At 40.2% G+C, this 26,212-nt stretch overlaps 2 protein-coding genes across 14 annotated transcripts; both read right to left on the bottom strand.

Annotated features, from left to right (window-relative positions):
- Positions 1 to 1,232: 1,232 nt before the first annotated feature.
- LOC116369327 (sialoadhesin-like) lies at positions 1,233 to 14,035 on the bottom strand. Of its 13 annotated transcripts, XM_031819440.1 has the most exons (20): positions 13,893 to 13,907; positions 13,613 to 13,690; positions 13,083 to 13,356; positions 12,843 to 12,907; positions 9,187 to 12,196; positions 7,954 to 8,031; positions 7,384 to 7,728; positions 7,002 to 7,220; positions 6,542 to 6,874; positions 6,210 to 6,431; positions 5,640 to 5,981; positions 5,312 to 5,539; positions 4,850 to 5,182; positions 4,509 to 4,739; positions 3,621 to 3,884; positions 3,319 to 3,409; positions 3,096 to 3,130; positions 2,733 to 2,818; positions 2,488 to 2,568; positions 1,233 to 2,374 (listed from the first exon to the last, which is right to left on the bottom strand). In XM_031819440.1, exons 5-20 carry the CDS (start codon positions 9,230 to 9,232, stop codon positions 2,351 to 2,353), a joined length of 2,958 nt encoding a protein of 985 aa, XP_031675300.1. In that variant the 5' UTR covers positions 9,233 to 12,196; positions 12,843 to 12,907; positions 13,083 to 13,356; positions 13,613 to 13,690; positions 13,893 to 13,907; the 3' UTR covers positions 1,233 to 2,350. The 13 variants fall into 13 exon arrangements, 12 of the variants coding, with proteins under 12 accessions (XP_031675300.1, XP_031675302.1, XP_031675301.1 ...); XM_031819442.1 differs by lacking the exon at positions 13,613 to 13,690 and having other exon boundaries at positions 13,083 to 13,220; positions 13,893 to 14,035; XM_031819441.1 differs by lacking the exon at positions 13,613 to 13,690 and having other exon boundaries at positions 13,893 to 13,941.
- Positions 14,036 to 14,630: 595 nt separating this feature from the next.
- Positions 14,631 to 19,706, bottom strand: LOC116369328 (B-cell receptor CD22-like). Its single transcript, XM_031819451.1, has 7 exons — positions 19,553 to 19,706; positions 18,925 to 19,188; positions 18,559 to 18,822; positions 18,299 to 18,389; positions 18,139 to 18,193; positions 16,861 to 17,096; positions 14,631 to 15,833 (listed from the first exon to the last, which is right to left on the bottom strand). The coding sequence occupies exons 1-7, from the start codon at positions 19,671 to 19,673 to the stop codon at positions 15,728 to 15,730; spliced, it is 1,137 nt and encodes a 378-aa protein (XP_031675311.1). The 5' UTR covers positions 19,674 to 19,706; the 3' UTR covers positions 14,631 to 15,727.
- Positions 19,707 to 26,212: the final 6,506 nt, after the last annotated feature.

Genomic DNA, 26,212 nt, shown 5'->3' with positions numbered 1-26,212 from the left:
TGTGATTCCTACAGCTGCAGTCAGAACTGAGGTCTGTTTCCCTATAATAAAATATGGATGATATGAGAACACAGCATGTTTTAATGAACTGAATATTAGTATGATAATAAACAGAATATCAATGTAATACTTGTTAATACTTGGGGATTTTATAAACAAACCTGTAATTATTAACAAAGAGAATAATCCAAGTATAATTATTAAGATTTATCTTGAAAAGTAATTTTGTATTGAGGTATTAAGGATGAAACTTTACCTGCTACAATGATCATCAGAGCTGCAGAGTTCATAGATGCTATTATATTCTCAGCCTCGCAGTAGTATTCTCCTCAAACACAGATGTCCTTCCCTGTGGAGGCGTACTGGGAGGCTGAGGAGGTGTTGAGGCCTTTTGAGTTGGTCCTCTGAGGAGAGTGAGGGGTTCTCTGCATCCAGTGGTCTGGGTACCTGATCACCAGCCTGGTGCTCTCCAGCTCCACCCCTTGGACAGGAGGACAAACAGCAGGCACCAATGTGTCGGAGGAAACACTGTTTAACTGACGACCGACGTCAGCTTGCAGGCGCCAGGCCACAAGGAGTTACTAGAGCATGATGAGACAAGGACATCCTGGCGGCTAAACCCCTCCCCTAACCCAGATGACCCTGGGACAATTGTGCTCCGCCTCATAGGTCTCCCGTCACAGCCGGCTGTAACAGTCCGGGATCAAACCCGGGCCTGCAGTGCTGCCTTAGCACTAATTGTTGAATTTGTGATTTCCAACTTGTTTTGTATGTTTATGTCCAATGGCCAATGAGCACTGATACAGTTTATCTATAATTCATATGACAAGATAAGGATTTGTCAGAAGATTGTCGACCTGATGCATAATGATGACTGCTTGTCTAGTTTGTCCTATGAGTCCAATCAAAGCTACGGTACATTTAACGCGATTGACGTAATTTTGTCGAAGCCAATGACCTTGAGCCTTTGTGGATGGGCATTTCTACTGTAATTCTATGGCAGCACCCAAGGGGCTTGACATTTTGAGCTCTAACCCCGTAGATTTTGTGGTGACGTAGTGTCCCCATGAGTGACAGAACACTGAGCCAATCACAGCACAACTAGAGAACATTACCCACCCCTACCCCCCATATTTTATGCTGGCTGCTCCACCACCACCACAGAAAGCACTAAGCTAGTCTGCAACACCTGCATTTTGGAGCTGCCTTAACTAAAGAAAGGAAAAAAGAGACCATGTTTCTATGCGACTTTATTAACTCAATGCTTTATTTATTCATTAACTTTATTTGCAAACTGATATGTGTCACGTATTCATTTAAAAACATGCAAAACAAGCAACAAAAAAAGCTAACCATGGGGCTGAAAACAGATTTAGCTCTGCCTCAGCTGCCTTGAATGACGTGTCGCCACTGCATGTATTTAGAAATGATAGACAAGTTGACTAACAAATAGCCTACCAAAATGTTGGAAATTATAATAACTGATTGAATTTATTTTAAAATAAAAAATATATCATGACGGAACAATATTGTATTACATAATATAAAATTAGTAATGATATCTGACAGCAATACAAAGTAAATCACCATTAAACACATCAGGAGAAACTTGGCCCAAGAGCTAAATATATTAAAAGCTGTTGTCAATATTATCTATATTAGTTGCTGAGGAAAGTAGGACTATTGATGTTATAAAACATCTGTATATGGCAAAATCCCATCAAAAGATCAGAAATAAAACTAAAGATAGTAAACAGATTGGTACACAAGAAAATGTTGCTATTTACATTAAAAAATATATAATTATATAATAAATATATAAAATAATATATAATTATCATTATAAGAAAAGAAAATATATATTCCAGTATTTACTGAAAGGTTAAAGTTCATGGTGTGTAAAAACTTCTACATATGGCAACAACAGAATAGAGGTGTAAGGCCTCGTTTTGTATTGGAACCTTCAGTCCAGGTTGTGTGGTGATCATTTTCAGTCCAGGTTCAATGTTGGTGGTTCTCTTCAGTCCAGGATCTGTGGTGGTTCTCTTCAGTCCAGGATCTGTGATGGTTCTCTTCAGTCCAGGATCTATGATGGTTCTCTTCAGTCCAGGTTCTGTGGTGCTTCTCTTCAGTCCAGGTTCACTGTTGGTGGTTCTCTTCAGTCCAGGATCTGTGGTGGTTCTCTTCAGTCCAGGATCTGTGATGGTTCTCTTCAGTCCAGGATCTATGATGGTTCTCTTCAGTCCAGGTTCTGTGGTGCTTCTCTTCAGTCCAGGTTCAATGTTGGTTGTTCTCTTCAGTCCAGGATCTGTGGTGCTTCTCTTCCGTCCAGGTTCTGTGGTGATACTCTTCAGTGGGAGATTCCCCTCACATTCTGAAAAAATACATACTGAAGTAGCACTCCCACTAAACATTTTATACGCGCACACACACACACACACACACGCTCGCACACACACACACACACACACACACGCACACACTTACTGCCAGGGTGTCATACTCTGGTGACCTGGTCTTCATGTTCAGAGGTGTGTATGTATCACTGTTAGGGTCAGGATGGACACTCTGTGGACAGAAAGAGAGAGAGAGAGAAAGAGAGAGAAGGAGAGAGTGGGAGAGAAGGAGAGTTCTTTGAAACACCAGTCTTTCCATAATTTACTGTAAACACATTCAAGTACTGTATAAAACACACACTCATAAGCAAACCAAATTCATGAAAAGAGACTTACTATCAGAGTGTCGTAGTCAGGGGACATGGTCCTCATGTTCAGAGCTGTGTACGTGTCACTGTTACAGTCAGGACGGACACTCTGTGGAGAGGGAGAGAGAGAGAGAGAGAGAGAGAGAGAGAGAGAAAGAGAGAGAGAGAAAGAGAGAGAGAGAGAGAGTGAGAGAGAGAGAGAGAGAGAGAAAACAATGAAAATAGTATCAAAGAGACTGTAGTGAAACAGTAAATTAGTTGTAACTCAGGGTTTCCCAAACTCGGAGCTGGGGCTCCCTCTGGGTGCACGTTTTGTTTTTTGCCCTAACACTACACAGGGGGGGGGGGGGGGGGGTGCCATGGTGTAACTAATAACTGATATAATCACCTGTGTCTGTTGACGCATCACTTCCTCCTGTGAAACTCCTGTAAAGAGGGACAGAGTGAGTTCTGCTCTCTACTGACCTCTAGTGGAAGTTGATATGTTACTAATACAGTTTAGCAGTTAAGGGCGTTGGGCAAATAAATACATTTATGAATGAATTAAGTTTGTAACAAATCAGAGTGTTAAGGTGAAGGAATAATACAAATATCAGTTTTCCTTCTTTACTCACCTGAAACACATGAGTCCAGAGAGACAGAGGATGAGAACCAGAACAACCACTATGATTCCTACAGCTGCAGTCAGAACTGAGGTCTGTTTCCCTAAAATAAAAAATGGATGATATGAGTACATGTTCTTATGAAGTGAAAATGAATATACAGCAATACAGGACATTAATGTAATACTTGTATATAGAAGCCTATGTATAGTTATAAACCAATGTGTAATGAGGCAAACTAGAAGAAGATACCTTGAAACATCATTTCTTATTGAACATCATTTTGTATTGAAGTATTGAAGATGAAACTTTACCTGCTATAATGATCATCAGAGCTGTAGAGTTCATAGATCCTCTTCCATTCTGGGCCTCACAGTAATATTCTCCTCTGTCCTCAGAGCTGATGTTAGTGATGTTGTAACTCTGTCCTGATGCTTTTGGTGAGGTTACGTTCTTCTTGTACCAGGTGTATTTGTCCACAGGTGGGTTGGCATCACTGCTGCAGGTCAGAGTCACTGAACTGCCCTCCACTATTTCACCAGAGGGACTGACTGACACTGAGGTGTTCCTTGGAGCATCTAGTAAAGGAGAATATGTCAGAGGGTCAAGACTGTAGTATACTACCTCAAATGACGTCATGTCAAAATTAAATCATATCTAAAGTCAGAGAACTATCTAAAACTATCACTTACTAAAACTATCACTCACTTATCTAAGACTATCACTTACTAAAACTATCACTCACTTATCTAAGACTATCACTTACTAAAACTATCACTTACTTATTTAAAACTATCACTTACTAAAACTATCACTCACTTATCTAAAACTCTCACTTACTAAAACTATCACTCACTTATCTAAAACTATCACTCACTAAAACTATCACTCACTTATCTAAAACTCTCACTTACTAAAACTATCACTCACTAAACTAAAACTATCACTCACTTATCTAAAACTATCACTTACACAAAACATGAACAATAATAATACACTTTAGGACTTGAGTGTCTCTACTAAACTATTCTTCAAGTGTCTGAGGTACTGAACATTGTCACTATAGACATGCATATATCTATGACATTGTCTGTCATTTCTATGTAATGATGAATATGTAGAGATAAAGCAGTAATACTCGTCTCATTGATGTAAAGTTTTTGATGCTTTCTAAGTAGAATAGTAGTTTAATTCATACTTACACACTGCAGGAGAGTGGAGGTCCTCATGGTGTTCTACAGTACAGGAGTAACTGTCCACAGAATGACCCAACACTACTAGGATATTACTAGAGTATTGTTGGGAAGTGGGCTCATCTAGACGTTGTCCGTTCTTGTACCAGATGTAGGTGGGGTTGTCAGTCAGAGTACAGGTGGTGATACAGGTCAGTGTCTTCTGTCCCTCTACAGCAGGAGTCACATTCACCTGCAGACCTGAAACAATATGTATAAAACCACATACACCTCTGTGTTAACAGGATGGTTCATATATTTATCCTGTAATTCATTATGATTTACAGTTGTATCATACAGTGTAGTATTACCTGTGACAGACAGAGTTGTTCCTGGGAAACTATGACCCCATTCAAAGTTGTTTGTTTTAAAAGTGAAGCGATACTCAGCTGAGTCCTCCTCTCTCAGATCTGTGATTCTCAGGGAGGAGGGACCTCTGTATGTTCCAGTGTGCTCCACACGACCTGCATACCCTGGGACTCTGGTTAGGTCTTCAGGGGTCGACTTATCACTTCTGAACCAGAATGATGATGTGGTGGAATAATAACCAACATAAGTACAGGATATGTCCACTGTTGACCCCTTCAAGACACAGATTCTCCTCTTGGTGTAAGTCACTCTGTAGCAGCTCTGACCCTGAACACCTGAAACACAGTGACATAACAAGAGGTCAACTAGATTATATTCTCAGTTCTATCTAGAAATGCTAAAAGTTCTCAAGTTCTTAAAGTGAAACCAACACACACAGAGGTTAAACAGTATTGTTAACTCACACACTGCAGGAGAGAGTAGATCCTCATGACCTTTCACAGCACAGGAGTAACTATCGTCATGGTTACTGGAGACTGGGTCTTTGTACTGGGGGGAGGTGCTCTCATCTAGATGTTGTCCGTTCTTGTACCAGATATAGATGGGGTTGGGGTTACTCAGAGTACAGGTGGTGATACAGGTCAGTGTCTTATACTCTGAACTCCATTTAGGAGTCACCTCCACCTGAAAACCTGAATTAAAGGAGAGCAAAAAAGAGTATATGGTTCAGAATTGGTTTGAGTTCATTATTAACATCATGACTCTTCAAAACGGTATAATGTGCTGTGTTACCTGTGACAGTCAGAGTTGTTCCAGGGAAGCTGGACCCCCATCTTGCCTCATCAGTTGTAAATTTGAACTTGTACTCAGTTGAGTCACTTTCTCTCAGGTCTGTGATTCTCAGGGTGGAGTCCTTTTCTGTTTGTCGATGGTATTCCACACGATCTGCATACTCTGGGTTCAGGCTCAGGTCTTTAGTGACACCAGACTCCCATTTGTTGAACCAGGACACTTCTGTGACGTTATGCCAACTGGGATGTGTGTAAAAGCAGGATATGTCCACTGTTGACCCTTTCAAAGCACAGATACTCTGATGGGTGTAAGTCACATTCATACAGCTCTCACCCACAACACCTGAAACAAAATGTAGCTGATCAATTCCTGAAACCAAAATGAGACTCAATGTTTTAGATGTATTGGACAGGTTCATTTAGAATAATAAACAATATATATATTGACATACATCTATAAAACTGTTTATCATTCCAATATATCTAGTTAAGAATATTGACAGAGAAATTAAAACCATTCTTATTTGTTCCAAATGATACCACATAAAATACTAGTTTCATTCACACTCACACACTGCAGGAGAGTGGTGATCCTCATGGCCTTTTACAGCACAGGAGTAACTGTCTCCATAGTTACTGTAGACTGGGTCTTTGTACTGGGGGGAGGTGCTCTCATCTAGACGTTGTCCGTTCTTGTACCAGATGTAGGTGGGGTTGTCAGTCAGAGTACAGGTGGTGATACAGGTCAGTGTCTTCTGTCCCTCTACAGCAGGAGTCACCTTCACCTGCAGGTCTGAATCAATATGTATAAAACCACATACACCTCTGTGTTAACAGGATGGTTCATATATTTATCCTGTAATTCATTATGATTTACAGTTGTATCATACAGTGTAGTATTACCTGTGACAGACAGAGTTGTTCCTGGGAAACTATGACCCCAGTCAAAGTTGTCTGTTTTAAAAGTGAAGCGATACTCAGCTGAGTCCTCCTCTCTCAGATCTGTGATTCTCAGGGTGAAGGGACCTTTGTATGTTCCGGTGTACTCCACACGACCTGCATACCCTGGGTCAGTGGTTAGGTCTTCAGGGGTCGACTTATCACTTCTAAACCAGAATGATGATGTGGTGGAATAATAACCAACATAAGTACAGGATATGTCCACTGTTGAACCCTTCAAGACACAGATTCTCCTCTTGGTGTTAGTCACTCTGTAGCATCTCTGACCCTGAACACCTGAAATACAGTGACATAACAAGAGGTCAACTGGATTGTATTCTCAGTTCTATCTAGAAATGCTCAAAGTTCTCAAGTTCTCATAGCGAAACCAACACACAGTATAATGTATTAAATGAACACTCACACACTGCAGGAGAGTGGAGGTCCTCATGGCCTTTTACAGCACAGGAATAACTGTCATCATAGTCATTGGAGACTGAGTATTTGTACTGGGGGGAGGTACTCTCATCTAGATGTTGTCCGTTCTTGTACCAGATGTAGGTGGGGTTGTCAGTCAGAGTACAGGTGGTGCTACAGGTCAATGTCTTATCCTGATATCCACCAGTCAACTTCACCTGAAGACCTGGAGAAAAAACAATATCACTGTAAATCCCTTTATCACTGACTTATCACTCTAATACAAAGATGGAAGAAATCCTATGTTATCCAGACAGAAACACAAACCAAGACATTTATCCTGAACTAAATGGAATTCACCAGTTTAACTATATTGAATGTAACTGTACCTGTGACAGACAGAGTGGCTCCAGGACTTCCAGAAAATTTCCCTCCTTCCTGATCTGTTAGTAATCTGAACTTGTACGTAGCTGAGTCTCTCTCTCTCAGGTCTGTGATTTTCAGGGTACAGTCTTTCTTCTTATCCCCGTGATACTCCAGACGACCTGCATACTCTGGGTCCTGACCTAGATCTTCAGGTTCTACACCAGTCCCCCATTCAGTGAACCAGAATGTTGTTGTGACTTTACCTCTGGGATATGTGTAAGAGCAGAACAGATCCACTGTTGACCCCTTCAAGGTACAGATACTCTGAGTGGTGTATGTAACACTCCAGCCATCCTGACCCAGTACCACTGAAACACAGTGGTATCAGAATTAGAACAAGGTATTCTGGCTCACACTTTGTTTAGGGTTTGTCCACACTTTGTTGCCATATTGGAAACCACAGATAATCATCACTCAGTGAGGTGTGAAACATAACTATTTAAAGTGAAGTGGAGATGCCTAACAGAACACAAGCACATGTAATACAAATGTCTGTAGATTGACCAACGTATAAGTTATGAATGAGACCATACCTGTCACAGACCAGAGAAAGACCACCAACACACGTCCTGCTGTTCTCAAGGCCATTGTTGCATCTCCCACCCTGTAGTCTTAGAAACATAAACAACAACTCACTCTATAGCTGGTGAAATACTCCACCTGATACATTGAAGTAGAAACTGTAAATGGGGTACAGGGCCTCTTTACTGAAAATGAACCAGGCTCATATTGTATTGTGTTGTATTGTGCTATATGGTTGTCTATATGAACTGTCTGTCTGTAAGTCTACTGCACTATGTATGTAATGTGTGTGATGTGTTGCATGTTTGTCTACGTCTGTCTACTTAAACTGACATGATGCAAAAATAAATTCCTAATATATACAGGAGTCATCATCATCATTGTAAACAACAACAACAACAATCACTTATTGAACAGATCTATAGAACTGTAAACACATATTTCTACATTGATTGTTCTGAAGCTGTTTTATTCTCAGAACCCAAAATATAGGAGGATAAATGTTCAATCCTCTACGGTCCGTCAAGCTGTACAGCAGCATAAAGACTGACCACCAGGTTCAATGACAGCACCTATCCTCAAGCTGTGAGGCTAAACAGCCATTGACTAAAGACTGACCACCAGGTTCAATGACAGCACCTATCCTCAAGCTGTGAGGCTAAACAGCCAGTGACTAAAGAATGACCACCAGGTTCAATGACAGCACCTATCCTCAAGCTGTGAGGCTAAACAGCCAGTGACTAAAGAATGACCACCAAGTTCAATGACAGCACCTATCCTCAAGCTGTGAGGCTAAACAGCCAGTGACTTTCACTCTCTCACTCTCTTTCTCTCTCTCTCACTCAATTCAATTCAAGGGCTTTATTGGCATGGGAAACATGTGTTAACATTGCCAAAGCAAGTGAGGTAGATAATATATAAAGTGAATATATAAAGTGAAATAAACAATACAAATTAACAGTAAACATTACACATACAGAAGTTTCAAAACAATAAAGACCCTGCAAATGTCATATTATATATAAATATATATACTGTATATACAGTGTTGTAACAATGTACAAATAGTTAAAGTACACAAGATAAAATAAATAAGCATAAATATGGGTTGTATTTACAATGGTGTTTGTTCTTCACTGGTTGCCCTTTTCTCGTGGCAACAGGACACTCTCTTTCTCACACACACACACACACACACACACACACACACACACACACACACACACACACAATTGATACATTACCCTCAAGTATTTGACTTATGACTAAAAACAAATAACCAGAAACCATATTTCAAGATATTGTCAAGAGTAGTTCCAGAGTGAAGTGAAGAGGAGAGGTCTTGTACAGTGAGTCAACTGTCTGGTAGTGAGTGAAAACAAGAAGTAAGTGTTGAAACCTTATAAAAGCAGTCAGAACACAAGTAGTGGATGCAGAACTGTCCTTCCTGTTTAGTAAAGACATTAACATGGCAACCAGACCAACACACCAGAAAAGGGCTGTTACTGTAATAGAACAGAAATGATGTAAAAGACAAGTCTGGGCATATATTAATTTTATTTAAAAAATGTGTCAATTTTCACTGTGGTCTTTTATACTACAGACAGAACCATGTAAACAATGTGTTGACTATACTATTTATAACATTATCATTTTAATGACCTACCTTGCCCTTCTGAGTTCTGAATATACAGGTCAAAGTTCATTGATGTTATTCAATTAGAACCCATTCCATTTAAACACCCATGACCATCACTCCTCATCAGCTGCATCAAAGTGGTACTGAAGGTTCAGTGTTCTAGACTAGAGCACCTATGGGTGGTCCTGGGAACCAAACCCATAACGTTGCAGGTGCCATGTTCTACCAACTGAGCTACAGAGGAACATGTTCTGTAAAGTCTAATGTGTATATACAGATTTCTGATATGACTCGGGATGTCTGTCAGGGGACAGACAGGAAAGTAGAACAGGGAAGTGATACTGAGTGTGTGCATTTAAACCAACAAAATACTTTATACTAAACACAACCCACCATCACTGTGTCTTATGTTTATACTACTCCTAAACACAACCCACCATCACGGTGTCTTATGTTTATACTACTCCTAAACACAACCCACCATCACTGTGTCTTAGGTTAATACTACTCCTAAACACAACCCACCATCACTGTGTCTTAGGCTAATACTACTCCTAAACACAACTCACCATCACTGTGTCTTAGGCTAATACTACTCCTAAACACAACCCACCATCACTGTGTCTCATGTTAATACTACTCCTAAACACAACCCACCATCACTGTGTCTCATGTTAATACTACTCCTATACACAACCCACCATCACTGTGTCTCATGTTAGTACCACTCCTAAAGCTCTTACGAAGCATACACCTAACCACTGTTGCTCTCAGTCTTACTTTAGTTCATTTTCAAACAAGTCTCCACAACAATCTCTTGCTTTGATGGTCCTTAAAATACCATACAAAAATATATGTGTAACCCCATGTACAATACTGTATCAGATTAAATATGCAGAAATACATCTACAGAGTATACTGTAAATAACAGAAAAACTAAACATACATTACAACAGCATCGCCATGCACATAACAGGATACAGAAGTTCATGGACACAAACACATGATAAAATAAACATATTTTAAGATATAGTCAAGCAGACTTACAGAGTGAAGGGGAGATGTGTTGTAAGTTAACTTACTGGAAGTCTATGTAAATACACACTGAGTGTGAGGTTTGAAGTCTGTGGTTGACACAACATTGAAGCAGTCAGGGACAATAGAGTTGAATAGAGGACGTACTTGCTTCAAAGCCTGTTTTAGCACGGCTAAGCCATTGAATACCCCATTTCAGTTGGTATACCGACTGTTATTAAACTTATGGAAGTTGAAGATATAAACTACTTTAATATGGAAATAGCCCTCAATGGTGCTGCTGATTCTGTCACAGAAGACATCATGACAAAGATGCCAAGATGTACCTTCTATCCAACTCTATGTCAGGAACCAAGAAGCTTATGCAGAGAAGGCTTCCTTCAGCAGTCACACAGACAGTGTTCGAGAACATCAAAACTGATGTATCATGGGTAAATTGTGACTGACTGAATGATCTATAAATAATATTGAGTAGTTATTCATCATGCAAGGTGATTTGTAGATCTCGACTTGCCTATAAAGTCAGCTACAATGTCGAACACTCCCACATTTACAAAAATCCCATTCAAGTCACGGGACTGATATTAAGATTTCACATGTTAACATTCTCTCATCATGTTCAAATCATCTGGAAGTGACTTTGTTGACCTTCACAACGCATTTAAAAAAAACGTTTGATTGATTTTGAAATGATGGGCGAGAAATGCCTCTTAACAGTCACATGACGAATGGGATTTGTGCCACGAATGCTAAAACGTTAGCAAGTGGAAACAGTGTCAGGAGAAACTAAACCAAAGCAGGGACTGATGTCACACCATGTTCATAGACTGCTAAAAGGGAAGGGAAACCAATGTGTCATTTTGTAATTTGGTTGAACCTTCAAGATATTATAACAATATATTAGCAAGAGAATAGAGTGTAAGGACTAGCTTTGGTTTGGAGCCATAGCTCTTTAGTCCAGGTTCTGTGGTGGTTCTCTTCAGTCCATGTTCTGTGGTGGTTCTCTTCAGTCCATGTTCTGTGGTGGTTCTCTTCAGTCCATGTTTTGTGATGGTTCTCTTCAGTCCATGTTCTGTGGTGGTTCTCTTCAGTCCATGTTTTGTGATGGTTCTCTTCAGTCCATGTTTTGTGGTGGTTCTCTTCAGTCCATGTTTTGTGATGGTTCTCTTCAGTCCATGTTTTGTGATGGTTCTCTTCAGTCCATGTTTTGTGATGGTTCTCTTCAGTCCATGTTCTGTGGTGGTTCTCTTCAGTCCATGTTCTGTGGTGGTTCTCTTCAGTCCATGTTCTGTGGTGGGTCTCTTCAGTCCATGTTTTATGGTGGTTCTCTTCAGTCCATGTTTTGTGGTGGTTCTCTTCCCTCCAGGTTCTGTGGTGGTTCTCTTCCCTCCAGGTTCTGTGGTGGTTCTCTTCCCTCCAGGTTCTGTGGTGGTTCTCTTCAGTCCAGGTTCTGTGGTGGTTCTCTTCAGTCCAGGTTCTGTGGTGGTTCTCTTTAGTCCAGGTTCTGTGGTGGTTTTCTCCCCTGGATGGTCTGATATACGGAGTGCTGAGCATCTCTCTGAAGAGATGTGAACGTGTCACTGTGGGAGATTTTCACACTCAGAGAGACAGTGACAAAGGAAACACAGTATGAGCACTTTACACACTGCTCTATAGTATTCTCTCTCACTTCTTGTCACGCCCTGGTCTTAGTATTTTGTGTTTCTATATTTATTTGGTCAGGCCAGGGTGTGACATGGGTTTATTTTGTGTTGTGTTTTTGTATTGGGGTTTTAGTAGGTATTGGGATTGTGGCTGAGTAGGGTTGTCTAGTAAAGTCTATGGCTGCCTGAGGTGGTTCTCCATCAGAGTCAGGTGATTATCGTTGTCTCTGATTGGGAACCATATTTAGGTAGCCCGGGTTTCACTGTGTGTTTGTGGGTGATTGTTCCTGTCTCTGTCTTAGTTGTCACCAGACAGGCTGTATACGTTTTCACATTTTCCGTTTGTTGTTTTTCTATTGTTCGTATTCGTTTTCATTAAACATGTATCGAACTAACCACGCTGCATTTTGGCCCGACTCTCCTTCGACGGAAGAAAGCCGTTACACTTCTACTTTCTGTGTTCATCTCTCTCCTCTGTGTCTGTCTTTCTCTCACTTATCTACTTACCCACTCACTCACTCACACAAACAAACACAAATACTATATACAAAATAAACACATTAATGAATATGTTATAACATACCTACTGCCAGAGTGTCTGGTCCTCATTTTCAGTGGTGTGTGTCCCAGTTAGGGTCAGGATGGACACTGTGGAGAGAGAGCTGTGTCAAGGTACAGTGACAATAGTAGAAAGAGACTATTGTGACACAGTAAAAAATATAAGCAGTAACTTATCAACAGGAAGTGTATTGATAACATGACCATCTGTAGAGCATCTATCCAGACTATCCAAATAAAGTGACTAAAAACTATATCACTGTACTTGCACATAGCTGAGTCACACTCTCTCAGATCTCTGATTGTCAGGGTGTGGCCATTCTTCTTGTTGCTACAGTACGTCACATGACCTGTGTAGTCTGGTTCATCACTCAGAGTCACAGGATTCTCCTCAGCATCATTTCTAGTGAACCAGAAGGTTGTTGTGACTGTACCACTGGGATATGTGTAACAGCAGGTCAGCTCTACTGTTAACCCCTTCAAGGTACAGATACTCTGAGTGATGTACTTCACACTCCTGCCATCCTGACCCAGTAACACTGAAACACAATCACACATTATAGTGATTATACATTACAGACCCATTTCCTCACACTAACAGCATTTGTCCACACTTTGTTGCCGTACTCTACTTGCTGAGTGTGAATGGAAACCACAGAAAGGACCTAAGTGTTACTCAGTGAGGTGTGAAAGACAACTATTCCAGAAAAGAAGAAGCCCCTAACAGACGATGTCACTGAACACACAGAATAACATTAAGATAACATTACTAAAACATAATGAATGAGACCAGACCTGCTACAGACCAGACAAAGACCCCCAACACACTTCCTGCTGTTCTCAAGGCCATTGTTGCATCTCCCACCCTGCAGTCTTAGAAACATAAACAACTCACTCTATAGCTATTGCTTTTTTCTGTGATTGACACTCAACTAGTGAATTCAGACAATCCGATCAGAGAGCAAAACATGCAAATCTACGATGCTCACAAGGTCTACTTGTCACGTTTCTTCAAAATCGAACCCAGAAGCAGACCAGGACAAGGAGAGTAGGAAGAAGGTGAGTATTTATTTACAAGTGAATGTGAGTGGGTAGATACATCCAGGTGGCGTAGCGGGCAGCGGTGGTGAGTTGATGGGAGTAAATAGGTGGATCCAATGGGGAAGCGGAATCCTCCGATGACCAGGCGGGAATGGGGTAAATGATCCGGGTGAGTAACTGAAGACAGAACAAACGGAGGTAAGTTGAAGGCAAGCAAGACGTAAAAAACAACAAAACAAATTCTATCCAACTTGAGGCTGATACTATGGCACAACATACTGTTCATGGCTAACGATCCGGCAGGGAATGGATGTCAGGTCAGAGCTTTTGAAGGGGAGAGGTGATGATCAGGACAGGTGTGCAGATTACTGATGGGATACAGGTGCGGTGAACATCGATCTCCCAACAAGCTAATCTGCCCGGCAACCAGACAGGGTGCGTTCCAGGACACCGGAAACACACTCCAGGACAGAAACACAGGCAAACACAGACTCAGGAAGCGGGGTTCGTGACACTACTTCGGGGAAGAGGTGGGCGGGGCAGGTCTACTTCGGAGAAGAAGTGGGCAGAGTCAGGTCTACTTCGGGGAAGAAGTGGGCAGAGTCAGGTCTACTTCGGGGAAGAAGTGGGCAGAGTCAGGTCGACTTCGGGGAAGAAGTGGGCGGAGTCAGGTCGACTTCGGGGAAGAAGTGGGCGGAGTCAGGGGAGGATGGCAGCAGATAAAGATACAAATGAAAATACACAAAATAAAATGTCAAATAACATTTGAAAATGTAAAGAAATGTAGACAGAATAAACCAACCATGTAAAGATACTGTGTTATTAAGAGTCGACGTTGGACTGGTATATGAATTCAGTGAACTAACTATCTCAGTTGGCTTGTTAGCTACATGAAGCAGATGTTGTTCAGTGATACCGAAAGCTAGCTAGCCAGCTAGAAGTTAACTCTGTTACGTCTGACAATCAAGTGAAGTGAAGTGTGTTGTAAGTTAACTTACTGGAAGTCTATATAAATAGACACTGAGTGTGAGGTTTGAAGTCTGTGGCTGTAACATAACAAAATGTGGAAAAGGTCAAGGGGTCTGAATACTTTCTGAATGCACTGTATATTACTAGATACTATTATAAACCAGGTAGTTTAGGTCCTGGATGCTGATTGGCTGAATACGCATTTCATTTCACATACAGTATATCAGACAATAGAACACTGGTATGACACCAAAATATTTGTTTACTTTCTATTTATGTTGGTAACCAGTTTATAATAGCAATAAAGCCCTCGTGCTTGTAGTATATGGTCAATATACCACGACTAAGGGCTGTATCAAGGCACTCTGCGTTGTGCAGAACAACAGTCCTTAGCCGTGGTACAGTATATAGACCAATATACCACGACTAAGGGCTGTATCAAGGCACTCTGCGTTGTGCAGAACAACAGTCCTTAGCCGTGGTACAGTATATAGACCAATATACCACAGCTAACGGCTGTATCCAGGAACTCTGCGTTGTGTCGTGCTTAAGAACAGTCCTTAGCCATGGTACAGTATATTGGCCAATATCCCACACCGGCTCTGACCTTATTGCTTAATTATACCACTAGTTATAATATACGGGTCCAGATATACAAGGTCTTCTTGGTTCTGAGTTTGTTGTTTTCAGTTCTTGGTTCTGGGTTTGTTGTGTTCAGGTCCTCTTGGTTCTGGGTTGGTTGTGTTCAGGTCCTCTTGGTTCAGGGTTTGTTGTGTTCAGGTCCTCTTGGTTCAGGGTTTGTTGTGTTCAGGTATTCTTGGTTCTGGGTTTGTTGCATTCAGGTCTTCTTGGTTCTGGGTTTGTTGCATTCAGGTCTTCTTGGTTCTGGGTTTGTTGCGTTCAGGTCTTCTTGGTTCTGGGTTTGTTGTGTTCAGGTCTTCTGGGTTTGTTGACTCTACTATAGATCTCAGAAGAGTCCTCCTCAGCTGCTTGTGCTGCCGTGGGTCTGAAGAGAAACAGAAATTTAACAGAATCTGCATCCCCCTAAAAAAACATTCATATACTCTTTTTAGTGCATTACTTTGACCAAGGCCTATATGGCTCTGTTGAAAATTAGTGCACTAAATAGGGAATAGGGTTCCATTTGGAACACAGAACAGTTCCTCAAAACCACCACTCTCTCATTATATTGTTGGGTTTGTAAGGAAATTCCATTACTAGTGGCCACTAGGGGTCAACTCTTTTGCTTATTAATGACGTCATGGTCTTCTCGTCCAATAAGCAGCAGCATATGAATGAGCTGTAATCTAGAATAAAGCTTGTTTACAACCAAATCTAGAAACATATGTAGCTGGAATGTTATAGGAGGGTCAGATTTTCTTTGGGTGAATTCACTCGTTTTTGAGAAACTATCCCCAACCATCTATTCACTTCCTCATCCTCGTTGTTCAGTCAGTGGGCTCCAAACCCCCCCCCCCAAAAAAACCTTTTAGAAACTAAAAAGCTCTCAGTAGTCTATAGTGATGCATGTCTTTAGATGTTGTACACATGAAATGGTGTCATTCTGAACATAATCCGTAACGTCATGTTCCATGTTGTTGAGACTTGAACGATGCTTCTCGTCCGTTCTAGCAGCCTGATACACTGAGAATAGAACAGTTGGACGGAGAAACAGCAGGAGCATCACAAAACGGAATATAACGTTGTGGATAAAGTTCAGAATGACACAATGTCATGTGTACAACTGTTACATCTAAAGACCTGCATCACTATACTGAGATATTTCTGTTTGTAAAAGGACGTATTAGGTGTTTTTTTTTAGCATTTGTTCATGTTTTTTCAGAGCCTCTTTACTGCACAACGAGGATGAGGAAGTGAATTGCTGGTTGGGGGAAGTTTCTCTTAAACAAGTTAAATCACAAAGGTGTCTTGACCCTAATACAACATCTAAAAGCCAACTTCTGCTTTAATGTGGTGTATTCACAATGCTCTATAATTGGCTCTATGTTGTTGTAATGGCAGAATATGCTCACCGGGTGGCAGCACTGGGGAGGTTGAATTTCACAGTATCGTACTGGACATCCTCTTCCTGTTTCTGGGGTTTACACAGCTGGACGGTGGAGTACAGAGGCACTTCCTGGTTTTTGGAGTGAGAGAAGTGGACGCTGGAGTAGTGAACATCATCCTGGTCATCTGTGGCTGCTGTCTGTGCTGCAGTAGGGGCCATGGTCATGCTTGAGACGTTTTCATACACTGGACTAGAGTCTCCCTGATGGGAAGAGGACAGACAACATGAGGAGTAGAAATGTTCCACCAAGCAATACACATAATCTGATAGTAACAGACTCACCTGTACATTCTCTGTTTCCAACAGACTCACCTGTACATTCTCTGTTTCCAACAGACTCACCTGTACATTCTCTGTTTCCAACAGGCTCACCTGTACATTCTCTGTTTCCATCAGACTCACCTGTACATTCTCTGATTCCAACAGACTCACCTGTACATTCTCTGTTTCCAACAGACTCACCTGTACATTCTCTGATTCCAACAGACTCACCTGTACATTCATCTGATTCCAACAGACTCACCTGTACATTCTCTGTTTCCAACAGACTCACCTGTACATTCTCTGATTCCAACAGACTCACCTGTACATTCTCTGATTCCAACAGACTCACCTGTACATTATCTGATTCCAACAGACTCACCTGTACATTCTCTGATTCCAACAGACTCACCTGTACATTCTCTGTTTCCAACAGACTCACCTGTACATTCTCTGATTCCAACAGACTCACCTGTACATTCTCTGTTTCCAACAGACTCACCTGTACATTCTCTGATTCCAACAGACTCACCTGTACATTCTCTGATTCCAACAGACTCACCTGTACATTCTCTGTTTCCAACAGACTCACCTGTACATTCTCTGATTCCAACAGACTCACCTGTACATTTTCTGTTTCCAACAGACTCACCTGTACATTCTCTGTTTCCAACAGACTCACCTGTACATTCTCTGTTTCCAACAGACTCACCTGTACATTCTCTGATTCCAACAGACTCACCTGTACATTCTCTGTTTCCAACAGACTCACCTGTACATTCTCTGATTCCAACAGACTCACCTGTACATTCTCTGTTTCCAACAGACTCACCTGTACATTCTCTATTTCCAACAGACTCACCTGTACATTCTCTGATTCCAACAGACTCACCTGTACATTCTCTGATTCCAACAGACTCACCTGTACATTCTCTGATTCCAACAGACTCACCTGTACATTCTCTGTTTCCAACAGACTCACCTGTACATTCTCTGATGTGTCTCTTGTGTCAGAGGTGGATTTGGAGGCCTTCTTCCTGGTTTACACATTAATTAATACATTTATTATTGAACGAATCAATGAACAAAGTAAGTTCATAAAAAAGAGTTGGAGTGAAATAATCTTTAAAAGAATCTCTCACCTGAACCACATGAGTCCAGAGAAACAGAGGATGAGAACCAGAACAACCACTATGATTCCTACAGCTGTAGTCAGAACTGAGGTTTGTTTCCCTACAATAAAATATGGATGATATGGGTACAATAGAACAATATTTGTTAATAACTGATCTAATCTGAATGTATATATAATTATAAAACAAAGTTGTATAAGCTAAAGTACAATTATTAATATTAGATTGAAACATAATTTTGTGTTGAAATATATAACATGAAACTTCACCTGGTATAATGATCATCACAGCTGTAGAGTTCCTAGATCCTCTTCTATTCCAGGCCTCACAGTGGTAATGTCCACTGTCCTTAGACTTGAAGTTACTGATGTTGTACATCTGTCCACATCCATTTAGAAAAGTCTCATTTTGAAAGTACCAGGTGTATTTGTCCACAGGTGGGTTGGCATCACTGCTGCAGGTCAGAGTCACTGAACTGCCCTCCACTATTCCACCAGAGGGACTGACTGACACTGAGGTGTTCTTTGGGCCGTCTGGTGGACAATATGTAACAACAGTGTATTAAATAGTGTTTTTCTTGTTATTGAAATATGAATTTAAATGTGATCCTCTGATTAAAGATGAGGTGAACTTACACTGAACGTCCACAGACACAGAAGAAGAGTTGAGACGTCCATATTTATTCTCAGCCTCACAGTAATATTCTCCTCTGTCCTCAGAGATGATGTTAGTGATGCTGTAACTCTGTCCTGATGCTTTTGGTGAGGTTACGTTCTTCTGGTACCAGGTGTATTTGTCCACAGGTGGGTTGGCATCACTGCTGCAGGTCAGAGTCACTGAACCTCCCTCCACTATTTCACGAGAGGGACTGACTGACACTGAGTTGTTCTTTGGAGTATCTAGTAAACGAGAATATGTCAGAGGTTAATGACTGTAGTATATTTACAAATGAAATGTAAAAAATTAATTTGAATTTGACAGATGATTATAATGGTCATCATATATATCAAAATCTGTGAAGCCAGACTATTAAAAATAGAAAAGAAATAGAATAGAAATGTCTCGAGGATATGACAGTAGTATATTTACAAATGACATGTCAAAAATATATTCTCTGTTAAGTCAGAGAACTATCTAAAAATATAAATTACACAAATGTTAACAATAATACACATTTGGAGATGTTATGCATAAGGGCTACTTAAATTAGTTCTAATTGTTTTGCTACCTTCTCATTCAAACACTGAGCTGTACTTTACTCACACTTCACATCCATGTTAATGGTCCTAGACATGTCTGTCCCCATCTCATTCTGGGCCTCACAGTGGTACTCTCCACTGTCAGATGACTGGATTTGTTTGAAGACATGCTGTGGTCCTGTCATACTCTGATAGCCACCTCCATTCTTCTTGTACCAGGTGTATATGTCCACAGGTGGGTTGGCATCACTGCTGCAGGTCAGAGTCACTGAACTGCCCTCCACTATTTCACCAGAGGGACTGACTGACACTGAGGTGTTCTTTGGGCCGTCTGGTGTTGAAGATGACAGAACAAATAAGAACCCATATACCATGTAAGGAAGCAAGAGATGATGTAAATTAGTATAGATTAGTATATTACACTGACATGTAGAACCATGTATTACAGAGATGATGTAAATTAGTATAGATTAGTATATTACACTGACATGTAGAACCATGTATTACAGAGATGATGTAAATTAGTATAGATTAGTATATTACACTGACATGTAGAACCATGTATTACAGAGATGATGTAAATTAGTATAGATTAGTATATTACACTGACATGTAGAACCATGTATTACAGAGATGATGTAAATTAGTATAGATTAGTATATTACACTGACATGTAGAACCATGTATTACAGAGATGATGTAAATTAGTATAGATTAGTATATTACACTGACATGTAGAACCATGTATTACAGAGATGATGTAAATTAGTATAGATTAGTATATTACACTGACATGTAGAACCATGTATTACAGAGATGATGTAAATTAGTAGAGATTAGTATATTACACTGACATGTAGAACCATGTATTACAGAGATGATGTAAATTAGTAGAGATTAGTATATTACACTGACATGTAGAACCATGTATTACAGAGATGATGTAAATTAGTATAGATTCGTAGATTACATTGACATACAGAACCATATATTACAGAGATGATGTAAATTAGTAGAGATTAGTGTATTACACTGACATGTAGAACCATCTATTAAAGAGATGATATCAATGACTTTCACTGTAGATATATCAACACTCCATGTACTCACATCTGACAGTGAGAGTCTCTTCTGGAGAGAGGATTCTCTCTAAGCCTTCTACAGCACAGGAGTAGTTCCCTGCATCCTCACTGCTGACTGGGTCTAGGATCAGGCTGTTATAACTGGTGACTGGGTCTAGGATCAGGCTGTTATAACTGGTGACTGGGTTGGTCAGACTTTGTCTGTTCTTGTACCAGATGTAGGTGGGGTTGAGACCGACTGTACATTGGGTTCTACATCTCAGTGTGACTCTCTCCCCCTCTGACACAGACGTAGGATCCATCTCTAACAGGATATCTAAGAGGAAACATTAGTCATATTTGACTCCCGACTGGCTTGTCATGTGATTAGACTTGTCCTATTACAGTAACAACTGTAGGTGAAGTATTACCTGTGACAGTCAACATCAGACCAGGAAGGCCAGAAAATCTCCCCTCTTTTGTTGTTATTAATCTGAATATGTATTCAGCCGAGTCCTTCTCTGTCAGGTGTGTTATTGTCATGGTGTGGTGGTTCTCTGTGTTCCTATTGTACTCCACACGACCTGTATACTCTGGATATGACCTGACATCTACAGGGTGTTTCTGTGTAAACCAGAATGAACCTTGTTCTATATAACTAGTGGGATGAGTGTAAGAGCAGGATATGTTCACTGTGGAGCCCTTCAAGACACAGATTCTCCTCTTGGTGTAAGTCACCCTCCAGCAGTTGTGACCCTGAACACCTGAAACATAAAGAGGCTCTCTGTTAATAGTTTCAACTTTTCATGTCTTGTTTCTGTAGGTGCAAAGTAAAGAAGTAAACTGTTCATTTCAAGTCATTTCAGTATGGATCACAACCATTTGAGCTGGTGGTATTGCTAGAGTGAAACACTGTGTTTGAATCAACACTTTTTTCCCCACTTACACACTGCAGGAGAGTGGAGATCCTCATGGCCTTTTACAGCACAGGAGTAACTATTGTCATAGTTACTGGAGACTGAGTATTTGTACTGGGGGGAGGTGCTCTCATCTAGACGTTGTCCGTTCTTGTACCAGATGTATGTGGGGTTACCAGTCAGAGTACAGGTGGTGCTACAGGTCAGTGTGTTGTCATATATCCTCTCCACCTTTAGATCTGAAGGGAGAGGTTATGAAACAATAATGGAGGAAGTCTGTCAGTCACCACCATTTCACTGGTCTCATAGAACATGTAATAAATAACTTGACCTGTACGATACTATTTATACAGTACCTGTGAGACTGAGAGTGAATCCATATGAATATTTCCATTCTGAATACTGGTTTGTTTTATATCTGAAGTGATATGTTGTTATGTCACTCTGTCTCAGGTCTGTGATTCTCAGGATACAGTCCTTCTCTGTAGTTCCACTGTACTCCACACGACCATCATACTTAGGGTCCCATCTCAGATCATAAGGATTCAACCATGTGTTAAACCAGACTATCTCTGTGACTTGGGTCACACTGGGAACAGGACAGCGCATGTCCACTGATGACCCCTTTAAGGCACAGACACTCTTCACAGTATTTTGTCCCAGAACACCTGAAACACAGTGTCACAGGACTCAACCTTGAGAGAACTTCATTTGTGACGTCAAGACTATAAAAAAACAGACATTACAATATTACATCCAAATGCATGTAAACATGTGCAGGATACTGCAGGACCCATCTACTCAAATGTACATTCCCTTATATCATCCTAGTATTCATTTCAATAAACATCATGGAAGTAAAAAGCATTCCAGTCAATTCAGAAAGTTAACCAAATTACAATTCCACATTTTCTAAATGTTCCTAATTCAAAAGATTTGAAAATAATTGGAATTGGAATTTCAGTCTACTTCCTGAATTGAGTGGAATTGAGATGGAATTGACCCCAACCCCGCTGGTGGTTGACAACCTTCTTATTCTGCTACTGCTGCTGATATGCAGAAGTGTGAATGGAAACCAGAGATAAGCATCAATCAGTGAGGTGTGAAATATAACTATTTAAAGGGAAGTGGAGACACCTAACAGAAAACACCAGAATAACATTATGATTATTTTCCTTTTAGAAATGTCTTTAGATTGATATACAGGGCAACTAAAACATTATGAATGAGACCATACCTGCTACAGACCAGAGAAAGACCACCAACACACTACCTGCTGTTCTCAAGTCCATTGTTGCATCTCCCACCCTGCAGTCTTAGAAACATAAACAACAACTCTATAGCTGGTGAATAACTCCACCTGATACATTGAAGTAGAAACTGTAAACGGGGTACAGGGCCTCATTACTGAAAACAAAACAGTATCATATTGTGTTGTGTTGTATTGTGCTATATGGTTGTCTATGTGAATACTGTCTGTCTGTAAGTCTATTGCACTATGTATGTAATGTGTGTGATGTGTTGCATGTCTGTCTACGTCTGTCTACTTAAACTGGCATGATGCAAAAATAAATTCCTAATATATACAATTGTCATCATCATCATTATAAACAACAACAATAACTTATTCAACATCAACAGTATTACTGTAAACACACATTTCTATATTGATCGTTCTGAAGCTGTTTTATTCTCAGAACCCCAAATATAGGAGGATAAATGTTCAATCCTCTACAGTCCATCAAGCTGTACAGCAGCATAAAGACTGACCACCAGGTTCAATGATAGCTACTATCCTCAAGCTGTGAGGCTAAACAGCGACTGACACACACACACACACACACACACACAAATACAGACACTATCTGTAGTAAAGGCCCATAAGGCCCATGGAGTCTGTATCAAAGTCTAGAGAGCTGGTTGTTATGGATGTAGAAAAGTTAAAACACACATCCTACACAGTATAGATGTCAACCCTACTCCCTATCAGTCTGGTCCTAAAGGGCCCTCAGATAAATCCACTGTGTAATTCACACCCATGGGGGCGGACACGTACACACACACTGCAGTGTTTAAATATTGGTTTGAATGTCTTTTTTTACCCTGGTTAATCATCTCATCTCTATGTAGATCAACACTCCTACACTGACACACTTTATGAATACTGACCCTGATGTAACAACCAGAACACAGCTCAAAACATAACAACAAGTAGAATTATACATTACCCTCAAGTATATGACTTATGACTAAAAACAAATAACCCAAAACTATATTTCAAGACATTGTCAAGAGTACTTACAGAGTGAAGTGAAGAGGAGAGGTCTTGTACAGTGAGTCAACTGACTGATAGTGAGTGGAAACTGCTAGTAAGTGTCAGTTCTGTGGTTGATACATATTTAAAGTAGATGACACAGTCCTTTCCTTCCTCTTTAAGACACTAACATGCATGACGACCAGAACAGCACATCAGAAAAGGGAGGTTACTGTATTAAAATGGGTCCTACATTTCTATAATGGACAAAATGTCACCCATTTCCGCTTTTATTTAAATACAGAACCATGTTAACAATATGTTGACTATTCTCTATGGAATGTTTATAATATCTTAGAATGTGTTGCCTTGTCCCTCTGAGTTCTACATGGAACAGGTCAAAGTTCCATTTACATTTGGTCAGTTCCATGATGTCATTCATTCTATTCTACAAACACATTCAATTTCCTCTCCTCATCAGCTGCATCAAAGTGGTACTGAAGGTTCCAGTGTTCTAGAGTAGAGCTCCTCCTACTGGCATCTCAACATTACTGCACCATCCTAATAATAATGTCCTCAATAATAGTAACACCTTACAGAATACTTTTAAACTGGAAGAACTTGTCCTGATTGGTGTTTTTAAATCACTGATGAATGATCTTGAGACTGATTCCCTGACCTGTCTATGTTTTTAAATCACTGATGAATGATCTTGAGACTGATTCCCTGACCTGTCTATGTTTTTAAATCACTGATGAATGATCTTGAGACTGATTCCCTGACCTGTCTATGTTTTTAAATCACTGATGAATGATCTTGAGACTGATTCCCTGACCTGTCTATGTTTTTAAATCACTGATGAATGATCTTGAGACTGATTCCCGGACCTGTCTATGTTTTTAAATCACTGATGAATGATCTTGAGACTGATTCCCGGACCTGTCTATGTTTATAATTTGCTGTTTTTGATTTTGTTATTCTCTCTGGAATTCTATGGGATTTACTAGATGACTTGTAGTTTTTCATGTTGTTTTCCTGTCATTTTTGTAATGACTTGGTGCTGCCTATCTTGGCCAGGACACTCTTGATAAAGAGATTTTAAATCTCAATGAGCCCTTCCTGGTTAAATAAATGTTCAATAGAAAAATAATAAAGAAGAAATAATCTTGTGCTGATGTCAACATTACAACCTGAATCAGATAGAACGGTGGAACAACACTGGCTACACCAACACACTGATGTCAACATTACAACCTGAATCAGATAGAATGGTGAAACAACACTGGCTACACCAACACACTGATGTCAACATTACAACCTGAATCAGATAGAATGGTGAAACAACACTGGCTACACCAACACACTGATGTCAACATTACAACCTGAATCAGATAGAATGGTGAAACAACACTGGCTACACCAACACACTGATGTCAACATTACAACCTGAATCAGATAGAATGGTGAAACAACACTGGCTACACCAACACACTGATGTCAACATTACAACCTGAATCAGATAGAATGGTGAAACAACACTGGCTACACCAACACACTGATGTCAACATTACAACCTGAATCAGATAGAATGGTGAAACAACACTGGCTACACCAACACACTGATGTCAACATTACAACCTGAATCAGATAGAATGGTGAAACAACACTGGCTACACCAACACACTGATGTCAACATTACAACCTGAATCAGATAGAATGGTGAAACAACACTGGCTACACCAACACACTGATGTCAACATTACAACCTGAATCAGATAGAATGGTGAAACAACACTGGCTACACCAACACACTGATGTCAACATTACAACCTGAATCAGATAGAATGGTGAAACAACACTGGCTACACCAACACACTGATGTCAACATTACAACCTGAATCAGATAGAATGGTGAAACAACACTGGCTACACCAACACACTGATGTCAACATTACAACCTGAATCAGATAGAATGGTGAAACAACACTGGCTACACCAACACACTGATGTCAACATTACAACCTGAATCAGATAGAATGGTGAAACAACACTGGCTACACCAACACACTGATGTCAACATTACAACCTGAATCAGATAGAATGGTGAAACAACACTGGCTACACCAACACACTGATGTCAACATTACAACCTGAATCAGATAGAATGGTGAAACAACACAAACAAGCAGAGACATCAGTATGATCATCACCATAGTCTGCTGTATTGACTGCTGCTGTACATATACTGTATAGTCTAATATAGCCTGTTATCCATATATAGTCTAATGTAGCCTGTTATCCATATATAGTCTAATGTAGCCTGTTATCCATATATAGTCTAATGTAGCCTGTTATCCATATATAGTCTAATGTAGCCTGTTATCCATATGTAGTCTAATGTAGCCTGTTATCCATGTATAGTCTAATGTAGCCTGTTATCTATATATAGTCTAATGTAGCATGTTATCCATATATAGTCTAATGTAGCCTGT

The sequence above is a fragment of the Oncorhynchus kisutch genome, unplaced genomic scaffold (assembly GCF_002021735.2).
Source record: "Oncorhynchus kisutch isolate 150728-3 unplaced genomic scaffold, Okis_V2 scaffold2161, whole genome shotgun sequence".
In the NCBI taxonomy this organism is placed as follows: domain Eukaryota; kingdom Metazoa; phylum Chordata; class Actinopteri; order Salmoniformes; family Salmonidae; genus Oncorhynchus; species Oncorhynchus kisutch.
Note: the sequence above shows the minus strand (reverse complement) of the source record. Positions and strands in the feature narration are given on the sequence as shown.

Coding starts and splice junctions, on each gene's coding strand:
- LOC116369327 (XM_031819442.1), bottom strand. CDS start 9,232: ATGGTTTCTGGTTATTTGTTTTTAGTCATAAGTCAAATACTTGAGG. Junction 5,183..5,311: donor TCTACTCTCTCCTGCAGTGT/GTGAGTTAACAA, acceptor ACTGTGTTTCAG/GTGTTCAGGGTCAGAGCTGC. Junction 3,131..3,318: donor TCTGGACTCATGTGTTTCAG/GTGAGTAAAGAA, acceptor CCCTCTTTACAG/GAGTTTCACAGGAGGAAGTG.
- LOC116369328 (XM_031819451.1), bottom strand. CDS start 19,673: ATGACAGGACCACAGCATGTCTTCAAACAAATCCAGTCATCTGACAGT. Junction 19,189..19,552: donor CATTAACATGGATGTGAAGT/GTGAGTAAAGTA, acceptor CTCGTTTACTAG/ATACTCCAAAGAACAACTCA. Junction 18,390..18,558: donor TGTGATGATCATTATACCAG/GTGAAGTTTCAT, acceptor ATTTTATTGTAG/GGAAACAAACCTCAGTTCTG.